Source organism: Electrophorus electricus, chromosome 14 (genome assembly GCF_013358815.1).
Source record: "Electrophorus electricus isolate fEleEle1 chromosome 14, fEleEle1.pri, whole genome shotgun sequence".
NCBI classification, from domain to species: domain Eukaryota; kingdom Metazoa; phylum Chordata; class Actinopteri; order Gymnotiformes; family Gymnotidae; genus Electrophorus; species Electrophorus electricus.
The window spans coordinates 20422220-20436251 of NC_049548.1; the positions used below are offsets into that span (position 1 = coordinate 20422220).

The window sequence follows — 14032 nt, forward strand, 5'->3', positions numbered from 1 at the left end:
TTATTCAACCATTTTAACTGTACTTAACTGTATTTATTCTGTACTAGAGCTGCTGCATCACCCAAATGTTCCCCATGGGGATCAGTAAAGGAATCTTATCTATATAAATAAATGCCTAATATTACATCTAACGAATTTTTCTGTTATATTTTGCAGCTAAGCTTTGTTACATTGTAATATTTATATTGTCTGTAGCCATATTTTCATCATGTTTTATTAAGTTAGTGGAAATAAACCTGCCAACCCAGTTTCTGTGGGCAATTATGTTAGTGAGCGATTATTTTAGCCTAGTCAGTTGTTGATTATGTTAGCCTGGCCTATGGGCAATTGTGTTTGCCTAGTGTAAACTCACCCAGTATGAAAAGCATTTCCACTGCAATGTCGCTAACGATCGTGCTTCTCGCTGCCGTATCCAGCTCATCGTATGGTGTGAAGCACACATTATACGGCACAGTCACGGCAACATAAAAAGTAGCCAACAGGATTGTCCAGTCCCACAATGCCTTAGACACACTGTAATGGAGCAGGATGAAGCGAGACTTCTGTACTGCTGCCACCTTGTACTCAGGTAGGGATGGCTTCTCAAACATGTTCTGTAGAAAGACAAGAATAGCTAATTTACATGCTTACAGAGGTGCTAACATTGTTACCATCCTAAATGAATGTTTTTTTTTCCCCAAGTCCAGAGATCTAAAATAACTAAAATATATGGACAACTACTCTTCTTATCAGCTAAAATAATTTCAAACCAGAGTTATGTCAAATCGTCCAGAGACAAAATGTAAGAGTGAATCCACTTTATTTCATTTTATGATTAAAGCAGAGAAACACTCTGTGTGTACACACAGGAGCTGCATTCATCAAGCCTATCATTTCTGAACATCAATTATTCAAACTACAGCGTGGGATAAGGTGGGTGAGGAGGATATTCAGGATTTCAAAATTTCTAAGGCAACTTTAGCATTGTTCATTAACAGGTACTGCTTGAATGTTCTAGTTGACAACTTACTAAGAAGGAAATACACACCCACTGTTGTGCATTTGCCTTCTCCTTTCACTGACTGAAACATTGATTTTCACTGGACTCCACAATTACCTGCTCCAAACTGACATTATCATGTTGGACATAAAAATGCCCCAAAGATTTGTGACAATGTGAGCTCTCCATTTTTTTCAACACAATGACTCAGCCTGAAAAAAGCAGGACAGAATATAGGTCTATGGGCAATGGAGTATTAATTGGAGGTTTCTGGAGTCTCATTAAATGATGTCACACTCCTCATGGGTCCTGCAGCTTTTATGGAGAGATTAGTGAGGCTGGAGTGTGAGAATGTAATTGGATGGCATGGTTGGATGTTGCTGAATGGATGGGAGGATGTTCCATTTCATTATTTAGCTGATGTTTTTTTATCCAAAGTGAGTTACAATTATGACAAGGGGTTAAGGGCCTTCCTCAGGGGCCAAACAGTGGGAACTTGCCAGCAGTGGTGCTTGAAATGGCAACCTTCTAATTACTAGAAGAGTACCTTAACCACTGAGCTACCACTGTCATGGGATGTTGGTGATTGGATGGAATGGATGGGTGTTGGTGATTGGATGGAATGGATGGGTGTTGGTAATTGGATGGAATGGATGGGTGTTGGTGATTGGATGGAATGGATGGGTGTTGGTGATTGGATAGGTGAATTGGACAGGATGGGTAAGTGATGATTAGAATCCTGTGTAAATGATGATAGTGGCATCTGACACTGGAGAAATGTATTGCATTTCTTTGCTTTCTTTGCCACTGTCCAACCACACCTGGGCTGCACTGGAAACACGTAGCACTGCTAAAAATATTAGCTAATACTATTACCCGCTAGGTGAAAGAATAAAACCTCTTGCTACTGGATCTTGTTTTGTCTGCATCTTTATTGTCGTTACAATGGCATTATAGCTAATTCTTAACTGGTATAGCATTTTAAACTCAAACCAGCTGCCTAGATTCTTATTCCCAGCCAACCCTGTCCTTCACATTTTGGACTCCTTTTTCAGGTAAATTTCACACTCAGAAATGATGCAGCAAACATTATGTTTAAAACACTTATGTATTATTTATCCCTTGTTTTCAAAGTCATGTTAGAATCTTCCTGTAATCTTCCTCTAATGTTAGCTGCCAATTGTTTCATAGTTACAGAGACATTTGTGCTGTCATTAGTGAAGCACCAGCTAACACTGAAGCTAATATGAAACATGATCCTCAAACTCTGGCCCTAGAGGGTCAGAGGTCAGTTTTTCCACATCATGTAGATCACTTAACTGTGGAGGGCTGTCACTTTGCAGGACTGGACAATAACTTTTCTGATATTCAGTCAGGATTTTGATAAAAACTGCTGCAGAAACAGGCCCCAATCTGCTTTGAATGAGCAGGTGTGGGTGAGTCTGAGGGCCTAGGTCCTAACGCCACCTGTGGGTGAGTCTGAGGGCCTGGGTCATAACGTCGTTTGTGAGCGTCTCTGAGGGCCTGGGTCCCAATGCCATCTTCATATGGCCTGTTTGGGACCATCTGTGACAGAGCAGCCCTGGGAAAATGTGCATGAGAAAACAGGCCAGTGCCAAAGGCTTTGGGACAAAATGGCTTACAGCAGAGTCTAAAGCATGGAGAGACCAAGATGGATCAAAGATGAGAACAAGGAGTGACCAAGCTCAGAAGAGAATTCCCTTTCTTTATATTTGTTTTTGCCAAAATTACCTCTATATTCTGAAAATCATTACCAGACTGTCCACTGTGTGTGAACGAATTGGATTGCTTATACACCTTACAGAAAATACCCCAGTTACACCCATAACATTCTAATATTTAATTGTGTGTTATTAATATTTATTATTAATTATAATATCTATATTAAGAAAGGTTTATCTGAATGCTGTGCTGGTCCTATGTAAAACTGTAACTTGAATTTTTTACAACTTCCCAACACACTTCTCACTCCCCAACACTCCTCTCACCCCCCCAACACTCCACTCATTGTGCATGCACAATTACACAAGTCTTATTATACCTGCCAATATACATACCAGTTTAACCAGTTTATTATACACACCAATATACTCGCCACCAATTTACTTCACACAAGCTACCTCACACACGTCAGTCTGCTGCACACTAGTCTATCATACACACCCATATATCACACACCAAGGAGACGATGTTTATGGTGGAGGAGAGGATTGGAAGAATGCAGAACAATGAATATTGAGATTTCCTGCAGATGCAGTTGTCTATATACATTAATAATTTTTTTGATTAAGGAATATATATATATATATATATAAAATGTGTGTGTACACATACATACACACATCTGTATTGATTATTTAACGAGATGTGCCGAGGGAGTGGGATGCAAGTCTCCGTAACGAAATGGGTCTTTATTAACACGACAGACAAAACCAAAACCAACAATGCGATGAACAGAGCAAGACACACCAAACGGCAACAGTGTAGTGATTATCAACACTAAGTGATACTTGTGTTTACTTGTGACATGTGATATACACAGGGTCAGCAGAATATGGGTTTAAATACTTGCGTTAACGAAGAACATCACTACGAACAGCTGTGACATGGACGATCAACATAGCAGGGGCATAATGCTGGACAGACACACACACGCACACAGATTAAGGAATATATATATATATTTATATCTGTATTGATTAAGGAATATATGCATTCATATTCATATTTTAAATGAGCAGTTCCAGTAGAACTGAATTACTTTTGGGTCTCAGCTGCGGGCCGATTGCTTAAGGCATGACTTAGCAATTAATAACAACCAAAACCTAATATGTGTCATGTTCATCCCTCCCTGGCATCGCGGTTCCCATGGCAACTCTACTATGTTTGTTCCCTTGTTTTAGTTTCTTTTGGTTCCACCCCCTAGTTAGTGCCATTACCTGTTATTACCTTCACCTGTATCTCGTTAGTCCTTGTTAGTCTTTTATTTAAACCCCGTGTTTGTATTCAGTCTTTACGAAGTCTTGTCAACTTGTGTTACTTTTCTGAGCCGTTTATCATGTGTGTTTCTTCTGTATTTTGGATCTTCGCATGTATCATTGGATGACCCTCTTTGCCTGTTCTCTGTCTGTTTGGTTTACCTTGCTGACTGCTTTTTGGATTCTGACCTTTGCTTGTTCTTTGGTATTATGTGTGTTCTCTTTTATACATCAACATACTGCACTGGACGCCATCTCTGTTCGTGCTTGGAATGTTACAATATGGGAATTTCAGATCCAAGTAAATAAAGTAAAATAACAATGAAATTAATGTGAGGGAAGCAAGAGGAACTACTTTGTAATAGAAAGAGAGAGAAAGAGAATGGGAAAGACAAACAAACAGCTGTCAGGCCTGTCTTGAGGGGGGTTAAGTGAATCAAGGTATGGACACAGCAAGACCTCTGAAAGTGTCATGTGGTGTCTGGCACCAATACATTAGCAGAAGATCCTGTAAGTTGTGAGATGGGGCCTCCATGGATCAGACTTCTTTTTCTAGCACATCCCACAGATGCTCGATCAGACTGGTGAATTTGGAGGCCAAGTCAACACCTTGAACTCTTTGACATTCCTCAAATAATTCCCAAAGTATTTTTAAAGTGTGTCTGGGTGCATTATCCTGCTGAAAGAGGCCCCTGCCATTAAAGAATACTGTTGTCACGAACTTGGTCTGCAGTAATGTGTACATCGGTGGTATGTGTCAAAGTAACATCCACATTAATGCCAGGACCAAGGTCTCCCAACAGAACATTAGCCAGAACATCACACTGTCTTGACCCTTTTCCCATAATGCACTTCCCAAGGCAGAAGATGCACACGCACCCAGCTGTCCACATGATGTAAAATAAAACGTGATTCATCAGACCACACCACCTTCTTCAATGGCGCAATGACCGAGTTCTGATGCTCACATGTCCATTGTAGGCACTTTCAGTGGTGGACACGAGTCAGCATGAGCACTCTGACCAGTCTGTGTCTATGCAGTCCATGTGCAGCGAACTGTGATGCACTGTGTGTTCTGACACCATTCTATCATAGCATTAACATTTTTCAGAAGTTTGTACTACAGTAACCCTTCTGTGACCAGATGGGCCAGTCTTGACTCCCCACAGGCATCACTGAGCCTGGGCACCTATGACCCTGTCACCAGTTCATCGGTTGTCCTTCCTTGGACCACTTTTGGTAGGTATGAACCACAGTATACCAGGAACATCTTATAAGACCTGCGGTTTTGGAGGTGCTCTGACCCACTCATATAGATATCACAATGCGTGCCTAGTTAAAGTCACCCAGATCCTTTCGCATGACCATTTTTCCTACTTCCAACACATCAACTTCAAGAACTGTTTCTTTGCTGCCTAATATTTCCCACCTCTTGACAGTTGCAACTTTAATGGGATAAATAATGTTATTCACTTCACCTGTCTGTGGTTTAATGTTATTGCGGAATATATAAAGTCTCTCTCTCACCCTTCCAGTAGGTGGTCATATATTTTTTCCTCCCACTAGGGCCATCTATGAGAGGCCTGGGGAGGTTGAGTGTGTGTGTATGTGTGAGTGTGTCCGTGATCTAGTAGAGGCCTGGGGAGGTTGAGGGTGTGTGTGTGTGTGTGTGTGTGTGTGTGTGTGTGTGTGTGTGTGTGTGTGTGTGTGTGTGTGTGTGTGTGAGCTCTACCAGAGGCCTGGGGAGGTTGAGGATGTGTGTGTGTGTGTGTGTGTGTGTGTGTGTGTGTGTGAGAGTGTGTGTGTGATCTTCCAGAGGCCTGGGACGTTGAGGATGTGTGTGTGTGTTAGATCTACCAGAGGCCTGGGAGGTTGAGGGTATGTGTGTGTGTGTGTGTGTGTGTGTGTGTGTGAGAGCTACCAGAGGCCTGGAGGTTGAGGGTGTGTGTGTGTGTGTGTGTGTGTGTGTGTGTGTGTGTGTGTGTGTGTGTGTGTGTGTGTGTGTGTGTGTGTGAGAGAGAGATCTACCAGAGGCCTAGGAGGTTGAGTGTGTGTGTGTGTGTGTGTGTGTGTGTGTGTGTGTGATCTAGCAGAGGCCTGGGGAGGTTGAGGATGTGTGTGTGTGTGTGTGTGTGTGTGTGTGTGTGTCTGTGTGTGTGTGTGTGTGAGATCTACCAGAGGCCTGGGGAGGTTGAGGGTGTGTGTGTGCTTGCATGGGAAAGGGTAAAATCCAGTAGTTGTGCAACAACATGGACTTTTAATAAGTCTTGCCGATTTGGGAATTCTGGCTTTGAAAACCTGATAAAGGGGTTGAGGTGTCATCCGGGTAGAGTCAAAATGGTTCTGGTGTTTATAATGGAGGCCTCTCGGGGTAATTGTCATGAGTTGCTCGAGGGATGAGCGTACGGTTGGGCAGGAGGACAAAGGCAGGTTTCCCAATGCATCTTTATAAGGAGATCTTCCAAGAGGGGTGTTGTGAGTTACCTCAGGGTTGATTGCAGTCACAAGAGAGGGGGCTGCCATCTCCACTACATCTGTGTTCCTCAACATTCAACATAGGCCTGGTTAAACCAGGCGACAACTGCTGTTACTAATGATTTTTGCATTAGCCATACCTAAGAATCAAATGCTGAGTTTCTAACTAAGGTTTTGTTATTGTAACCATTTTAATTGATATGTGAATAAAATACTTAAATTTACTATGCCTTTTTGTGTTCAAATCTTTTTTTATTTTGTAGTTTGTTTTTGTTTGCCATTACATGTGCAGCCGTTAAATTGTGGGGAGATTGGGTTACTTTAGGCTCATTTGGGCCCACCACTGAGCCCTGCCAGAATTTGGAAGCTGAATTCTGATTCACTAGAATCAGGCTCAGACCCTGATTTACTAAGACAATGATTTACTAAAGGAATAAAGTTTTGTGCATGCAAAACTTAAACAGTAAGAGGACCTGTGGAGGTATATCTTTCAAACAAGCAAAAGAGCACATTTTGTAAGTTTTGCCATTTTGCTTTATTGAATATGAAAGTTAGGCTGCATATTCAGGGCAAAATAGTACCTGTAAGGTAATTCAACAAAGAGTTTTTGAAGGTTTTTGAAAATGTAATTAATTTTGGAGATTGAAGATTGAAATAATTCTGTAAATTAATTCTGTAAGATGAATACATACGACATATACAAGAAATGAGAGTATTTAGGTCAATTGTTAATGTCAAGACACCAAAAAATGAAGATATTTGGCTTATAGAGGAATAGTTTTTTTTCTTTAGGAATTTTATTACTTCTTCTATGCCATGTTGTCTTGAGTTGTCCTGATTTGTTCCTATGTTTCACCCAAACCCCTAACATTTATTTGTTAAATTAAACTCTGCATGTCTTTTACCTGTTAGCCCGTTCCATTTCCCCCGTTACCCTGTTAAACTTCCATTTTTTCCTATTGTTACCCTCTCTCTGGTGTTCAGCAGGGCTCTTGTGTGAAAACGCAAACCTCCATTCCCAAAAGCCCTGCCCCCACTCCACACACTCCATCTGGCTGCCCAAGTTTTTTACTTTTCACATAATGTATCCATCTCCCCATGTTTCCCTTATTCTCCCCCATGTTTTTGTCTTTCTTCTACCCTCTCTCTCTCTCTGTCTCTTTGTCTCCCATCCTCACTGTTTCTCTCTCCCTTCTGTTTCTCTCCCTCTCTGCTTGCTTTTCTGCTGCTGTCTAAGAACACACGCACGCACGCACGCACACACACACACACACACACACACACACACAAAAAAAATACAACTCTCAGACTGAATAGCTGTTAGTTATCTCTGAGCATTTCATAAGTCCCTTGTGCTTTGTGTCTCTAGGGTGAAGAGCTCACAGCATACACACACACACACACACACACACACAAGGCAGCCTTTTCAAGACACTTTTAATGAGCTCTGTCAGCATGACATTTTATATCATGAGTATAGAGTCACAGGCTGGGTTTCTCTTTAGGATAAAAGCCAACAGCAGTTTGAGTTAATTTGTGTTATTCACCATGCTGGTTATGCTTCTTTCGCAGTGTAACATAATGACAAAATTTATCTGGATGGTTCTCAGATTGATTGTTTTTGTTGGTGGGTGTTTGTTACTCCGAATGTGTTGTTACTCTGAGGGTGTTTTTATCCTGAAGGTGCTGATAATCTGAGGGTGGCCCTTGGCACCTGGTATCTTGGATTGTGTCTTTATTCACTTGAAAGAGGGAGATTTATAACAGTGATATTTTGTAAAAATGACATTTTGAAGACAGACTGTGGACAGTCGGAATAAATGGAACATTTCTCCAGCATGATACATAAATATTTTACGTGTGTTTTTATTTGTCATGGCCCCTCTTCATGCCAGTAGTCGCCTTCGTGTGGCGGTTGCTGTGCATGTGGCTATTTTACTATGTCTCTGCTTCTGCCACGCCTCCGTCATGTGGTGTGTGTTCTGTGCCATCACCCTCACCACCTGCGGGTTATTGGGTTGTGATGTTTTGCCTTAGTTAAGCCCTATTTAGTTTCATGACCATTTTGTTGGTCTTTAATGTTATGTTGGCTTCTTTTATTGTAGTTAGCACACTTCTATGTTTGGTTTCATTTTTGTTATTTTCATTAACTTCATTTGGAGACTTGTGTTTACCTCCCTTCCTTTCTTTTTGCATGCCTGGGCTGCTGGTTTTATATATATATATATATATATATATATATATATATATATATATATATATATATATATATATATATATATATATTTATTTATATGTTTCTGTTGAAGATCATTTTGTTCTTTATGTTTTAGTGTAATAGCTTTAGGATTTCAACATTCTGTTCTAGTTTCACTTCTAGCCATCTCGCTGTGCTGTAACATCTTGTGCTACATAACAATTTAATATTTGGGCGTGCAGTACTGTGAGCTGGCCCCAAAGTGGGTGGCGGGAGGCTTCACCAGGCAAGAGTCGAGCACCGTCTGTTTTCAGTTGGGATCAGAAGTGGGAACCAGCCAGACGAGAGGGAGGCGTAGCTCTCCTTGCCTACAGATAGAGCAGGTTTGCTGTACTGTCCAGTTACGCCTCCAGGAGCACCTTGCGCAAGGCCCAAGACTGGGCTATGTTGTCTACAAGCTGGTTCTGGCCAGTAGAGGTTGTGTACAAGCTGGTTCTAGTCAGATGTGTATGCAGCAATTTTCGAGTGCAATAGGTCGCCTGCCTGGGCTGCTGGTTTTAGTTCAGTAGAGTAAAGTCATTACTCTCATGAATACTAGAGGATTGTAGGTAGCTGGACTGTTATTTCAACATTTCTACCCTCATAAAAAGTACTGTAATTAAGAGGCTTATAGTAGAAATGGTTGCAGGAAAAATATTCTTCACATGAACCAAAGCAGATTTTGCAATTTGCTAGAGACGCTGGGATAGTGAACCAATGGTGGCAGTTCTTTCTGCTGTAATATCACAGCCCATGTGAACGTATGAGAGAGGCAGCCCATGTGAGGGTAGGAGGGAGGCAGCCCATGGGAAGGTATGAGAGAGGCAGTTGGACGGCTCTGGCCTTCAGTCATATATGGCATCCACTACCCTTGCCATGACGCCATAGCAACTGTGACAAATCACATAGCAACAGCTTCCGCTACTCTAACATATGATGCAGTTTTCAGTTTGGACACTAAAGAGTATCTTTTGTTCTCATATTGCTTTGAATTAAGCCGAGCAGTGATAACAACATACTTTTCAATGGTCAATATTATTAACACTGTCTGGAAGAAACCAAGTCTGCTGACTGTAAAATCATGATCATCAATGGAGAAACTAACACCTGCTAACTAACACCAGAAACTAACACCTGCTCTCATACACCTGCCAGTTTCATTTATCTTCTATGTATAGTAGCACCAGAAATACAGTAGAATACTGTGCAAGTAGTCTTACATCATTATTTTTTCTCTGTCCTATGACAGCTGTGTGGTCTAGCGGTCTGAGCCAGCAATGAGCAACTGTACAGTATATTGAGTCACGCAGCCCTTGAGCCTGGCACAAAATCATCATGGCAATGATGAGGAACACAAATAGAATGTGAGCTGTTTTCAACAAGAACATCTGCTAAATTACTGTATGCAGAGCAGAGGTAAACATATGTCACACTGTAGTGTTCTACATAATTTTAAATGATGGGCAAAAACAGGTTCAGGTAAATATTTATGGAACAGGATTAATAATATCAATAGATCCATCTCAATTTTTCATTGATGACTATTTGATTACATACTGAAGTACTTATGTTGCTCTTAGTGGGGCAGGGGAACTTGGATTACTCACACTGGCCCTAGTGTATAAGGGGAATGTGGCGTACTCACACCGCCCAGGTTGACTTCATTCTTGCTCCCACGGGAGAACTGGCTGGTGATATGGCATAGCACAGTGTGTCCGTGTCTCCGTGCATCAGTCAGCTGAGAGCTGCCACTCTTCCTGCTGTGCCTCTTGGAATCTACCAACAACAAATAGTGCTTACACTCCAACATAAAAATATGGCTTTTGACTACTCTAAACCATTTACACAAATACCAATTTTGTATTATGTGAGGTTGTTAGTTAGGAGAGTGGAGCAAGTGATGGCTGGGTTAGAGGGTTGAATGGCAGTTTGGGTTAGAATGGGGTGGGTGATGGCAATGGGAATGAATTGGGGTGGGTGGTGGTAGCGGGTGAATGGGCAGTGGGTGGTGTGAACAGTGTGAATGGCGTGGGTAGTGTGAATGGAGAGAGTGGGGGTGGGTGGAGGGGGTGGGGTGAATGGGCAGTGGGTGGTGTGAATAGAGAGAGTGGGGGTGGGTGGAGGGGATGGGGTGAATGGAGTGAATGGCGGTGGGTGAAGTCAGTGAATAAGTGGGGGTGGGGGGGAATGCAGTGAGTGGCTGTGGGTGGAGTGAGTGGGGATAGGTGGATCTCTGCTTACCATCTCTGTGGTTGCTGTGGTGGTTCTTGCCATACGTGTCGCTGATGTCTTTGAATGAGAAGAGAAACAGCACCATCTCACCTTTCTCATTCTTAATGGGAACAATGTCCAGCAGACACCAGAATGAGGTTCCTGCAAAAAAAAGAAAAGCCCATATGACATCTAATGCTATCTTGTGCTAATGCTAACTTGTGTCTCACCACTTACACTTTACCCATCATTCACTGACCTAATAGAGCTCTTCCCACTTTTGCCTGGAAGAGAATTAACCTCTATTATACACTAAACATGCAAAGGACTTAAGCACATGATTATGCCTCCACATTTAACTTCCTCTGACAGACTAATTTTGCAAACTGATAAAATGTGCCTCAGTGTACCAACTCTACCACAAGGTTTACAGTCCATATCTTCACCTATCCACTGACTAGTGATAAATTTGATGCAGCCTAAGTCCATCACCCATAAGTCTAACCATCTTGTCTTTCATTTCTCAACATTTTCCCATTTCAGACCTGTTTCCCTCCAGCAGCCGCTGTTGCACGTCTGCCTTCCTCTTCTTGCTCCCAAATAAAGTTAGTAATCATTCAACTCCTCTCTGATAGAGCAGCTTTGTTTGAATGCCTTCTATGGATCATCTGACCCAAGCCCTCCCCTCAAATTTTGCACCTTCCCTACAGCATCTCTGTGTTCCTGGCATTTCTGTGTTCCTGACATCTCTGTGTTCCTGATATCTGTGTTCCTGGCATCTCTGTGTTACTGACATCTGTGTTCCTGACATCTGTGCTCCTGGCATCTCTGTGTTCCTGGCATCTCTGTGTCTATTCCTGAGCTCTCTGAGCTGATTGTATTGGACTCCACTTCCTTTTATCTTTTACAACTGGAGCAGCAGCTTTTACTGACACATCTTTAGAGCTCAATGAGGTCATCTCTATATTATCTAGGCACACCTAACCACTTCCCTATGGCCTTATTCATAACCCTCTCACAGACTGTCAGTGGGCACCTCATATGAGGCAACAATCCAAACTGAAGACACCACAGTGTTAGATTACCTGGCAAAAGGGACTTATCAGTACTATCAATAGCCTTCACCGTATCTTTTCTCTGGGCCTAAACTTTATCATTAAGAGAACTATTATACCATCTACCTAAGCTTTTCACCAGTTTCTCCAATATAGAGGGAATCAACTTTTAAATTATGTTTCTTGATCACTAAGGATATTGTGAAGTATGATTTATCTCACTTCTTTTCAACATTACTTTCTGTGTGTTTGTGTACACATTATGAGTTGAGATGGCTATAGTTACTTGAACAATACTTAGAAAAAGATAAAGAAAATGGCAGCGCATTAAATAAGCTGGTATTGTTCTGATATGAGCAATATTGTCCTTACAAATGCCTGAATACAAAACTACAGTCAAAGTATTTCATTTTAAAATGTACAAAATGTAGAAATATAGCAAAAATATTTTTCAATTGCAAAAAGGAGTATATTTAAAGGAGGTGAGAAGTTCAGAAATGTCTTGGTGACTATTCTCAAGAAATGCCGTAAATGTAAATGTTATGTGTAAATGTGCACTAGTTCAAGTGCTCTGTTCCATACAGGAGGCAGTTGCCTTGGTAGGCAGCATTTGCAGCAGTGTTTGAGTGCTGAGTTAAAGCTCCCCTTTCAGGCAACAGAAGACTGCTGTCTTCTAAGGTACATTTGAAGGCTGCATCACATGCATTCTTGGGGAAGGCAATCCCATAATTCTGTTCAGAAGACCAGAGTTCCATGAAAGATTGAAAAATGTGAAATGTTGTACCAAGTGCTCCGAATGAAGAATACAGTGTAAGCAAACTGCTTGTTTTGAAGTTTATCTCAGTGGGCATATTATCGCTATGGGAAAAAATGATTTACATAGTGAACTGGGTGTCATCAACAGGAAAAGAACTACCAGGATCCATCCCAACCCTAACCCTGTCAAATAAGTGGAGAAACCAGAAAGTACCTGCAAGTAAAGAAATACAAAACCTGCTAGAATGAAAATCTGTTGTACAGGTTGCTATGGGCAAGCTTTTACTTCAGACAAAGTATAACTGCGGACTCTCATTTGCTCTCTCTCCATCTCTGTACTGACTATCCCCCCTTCCTCACAGATCCCCTTATGACTGTGCTTGAGTCGGTTCAACCCTAGTTTACCACCATTGTCTTACACACTAGCACAGCTCTGCTGGCAGTGTATGACGATCCTGACCTATGCAATTGTTGTTTGGGTAGTAGCAGCAGTGCTAGCCTTGTGTTCTTTTACCGTTCTTCTTGTAGAATTGGACCTCAGCCTGGTACTCCTCTTTGCCCTCCAGGACTTTCTCCATGGCCTGGGACACCTGCTCACTCGTCCCTGGCCCGTACAGGAAACGGCAGCTGCAGTTCTTCTGCATCACCTCGGTTCGCACAAAGCCTGTGAGCTCACAGAAACCATCTGAGCAGTAGACAATGGGGTAACCACGGTGACCCTGGGCATTACCCAGCAGGAAGTTGCTGTCTAAGATGGGGAGAGAGGGAGAGAGGGAGAGAGAAAGATATAGAGAGATATATGAATAATTCTATCTCATAATGTGCTCTTGCTTGTTCCCTACTCTAAATAACAACAATGATCGTATGTGCTATCATGCAGAGCTGTAGCAGGCTCACTCCACTAATGTAGAACTGCCGTCTGGGAGGTCTGCAGGCCCTCTGGGCCCTGTAACCTAGAAGATCTTTTGCAGTATACGCCCACTGATTTCATTTACTCAGTGCAGAAAAATATTGTATTCTATCATTTTAACTTGAATGTAATTATGTATTTCAGCATTTTTCCAGATTAGGTGCTATATTTAAGTCTTTCAGCATTTTCGCAGATTAGGTACTATATTTGACTGTGCACAATAGGAAATGGGCAAGTCCAACAGGATAAGACCGTTGATCTGCTGCATCTATAAGATGGTTGGGTTGTGTTCTGCAAGTACTATACATGGGACTATATTTCAGGACTGTGGACAGTGCCTGTACTCATGAGAGTCTGGTGATCAGTGTTTGATTATCTCCTTTTAGAGTTGAAATGAGTCACACTAAACCA

The 14032-nt window shown here is 41.8% G+C and overlaps 1 protein-coding gene across 1 annotated transcript in view; it reads right to left on the bottom strand.

The window, feature by feature from the left end:
* The window catches only part of kcnh4b (potassium voltage-gated channel, subfamily H (eag-related), member 4b), a 60033-nt gene that overhangs the window by 28671 nt on the left and 17330 nt on the right, over nucleotides 1-14032 (bottom strand). The window contains exons 2-5 of the mRNA XM_027017672.2: nucleotides 13226-13459; nucleotides 10931-11062; nucleotides 10335-10465; nucleotides 353-593 (exon numbers count right to left, since the gene is read on the bottom strand). Coding sequence (XP_026873473.2) covers nucleotides 353-593; nucleotides 10335-10465; nucleotides 10931-11062; nucleotides 13226-13459 — 738 coding nt within the window. The remainder of the gene's footprint in view (nucleotides 1-352; nucleotides 594-10334; nucleotides 10466-10930; nucleotides 11063-13225; nucleotides 13460-14032) is intronic.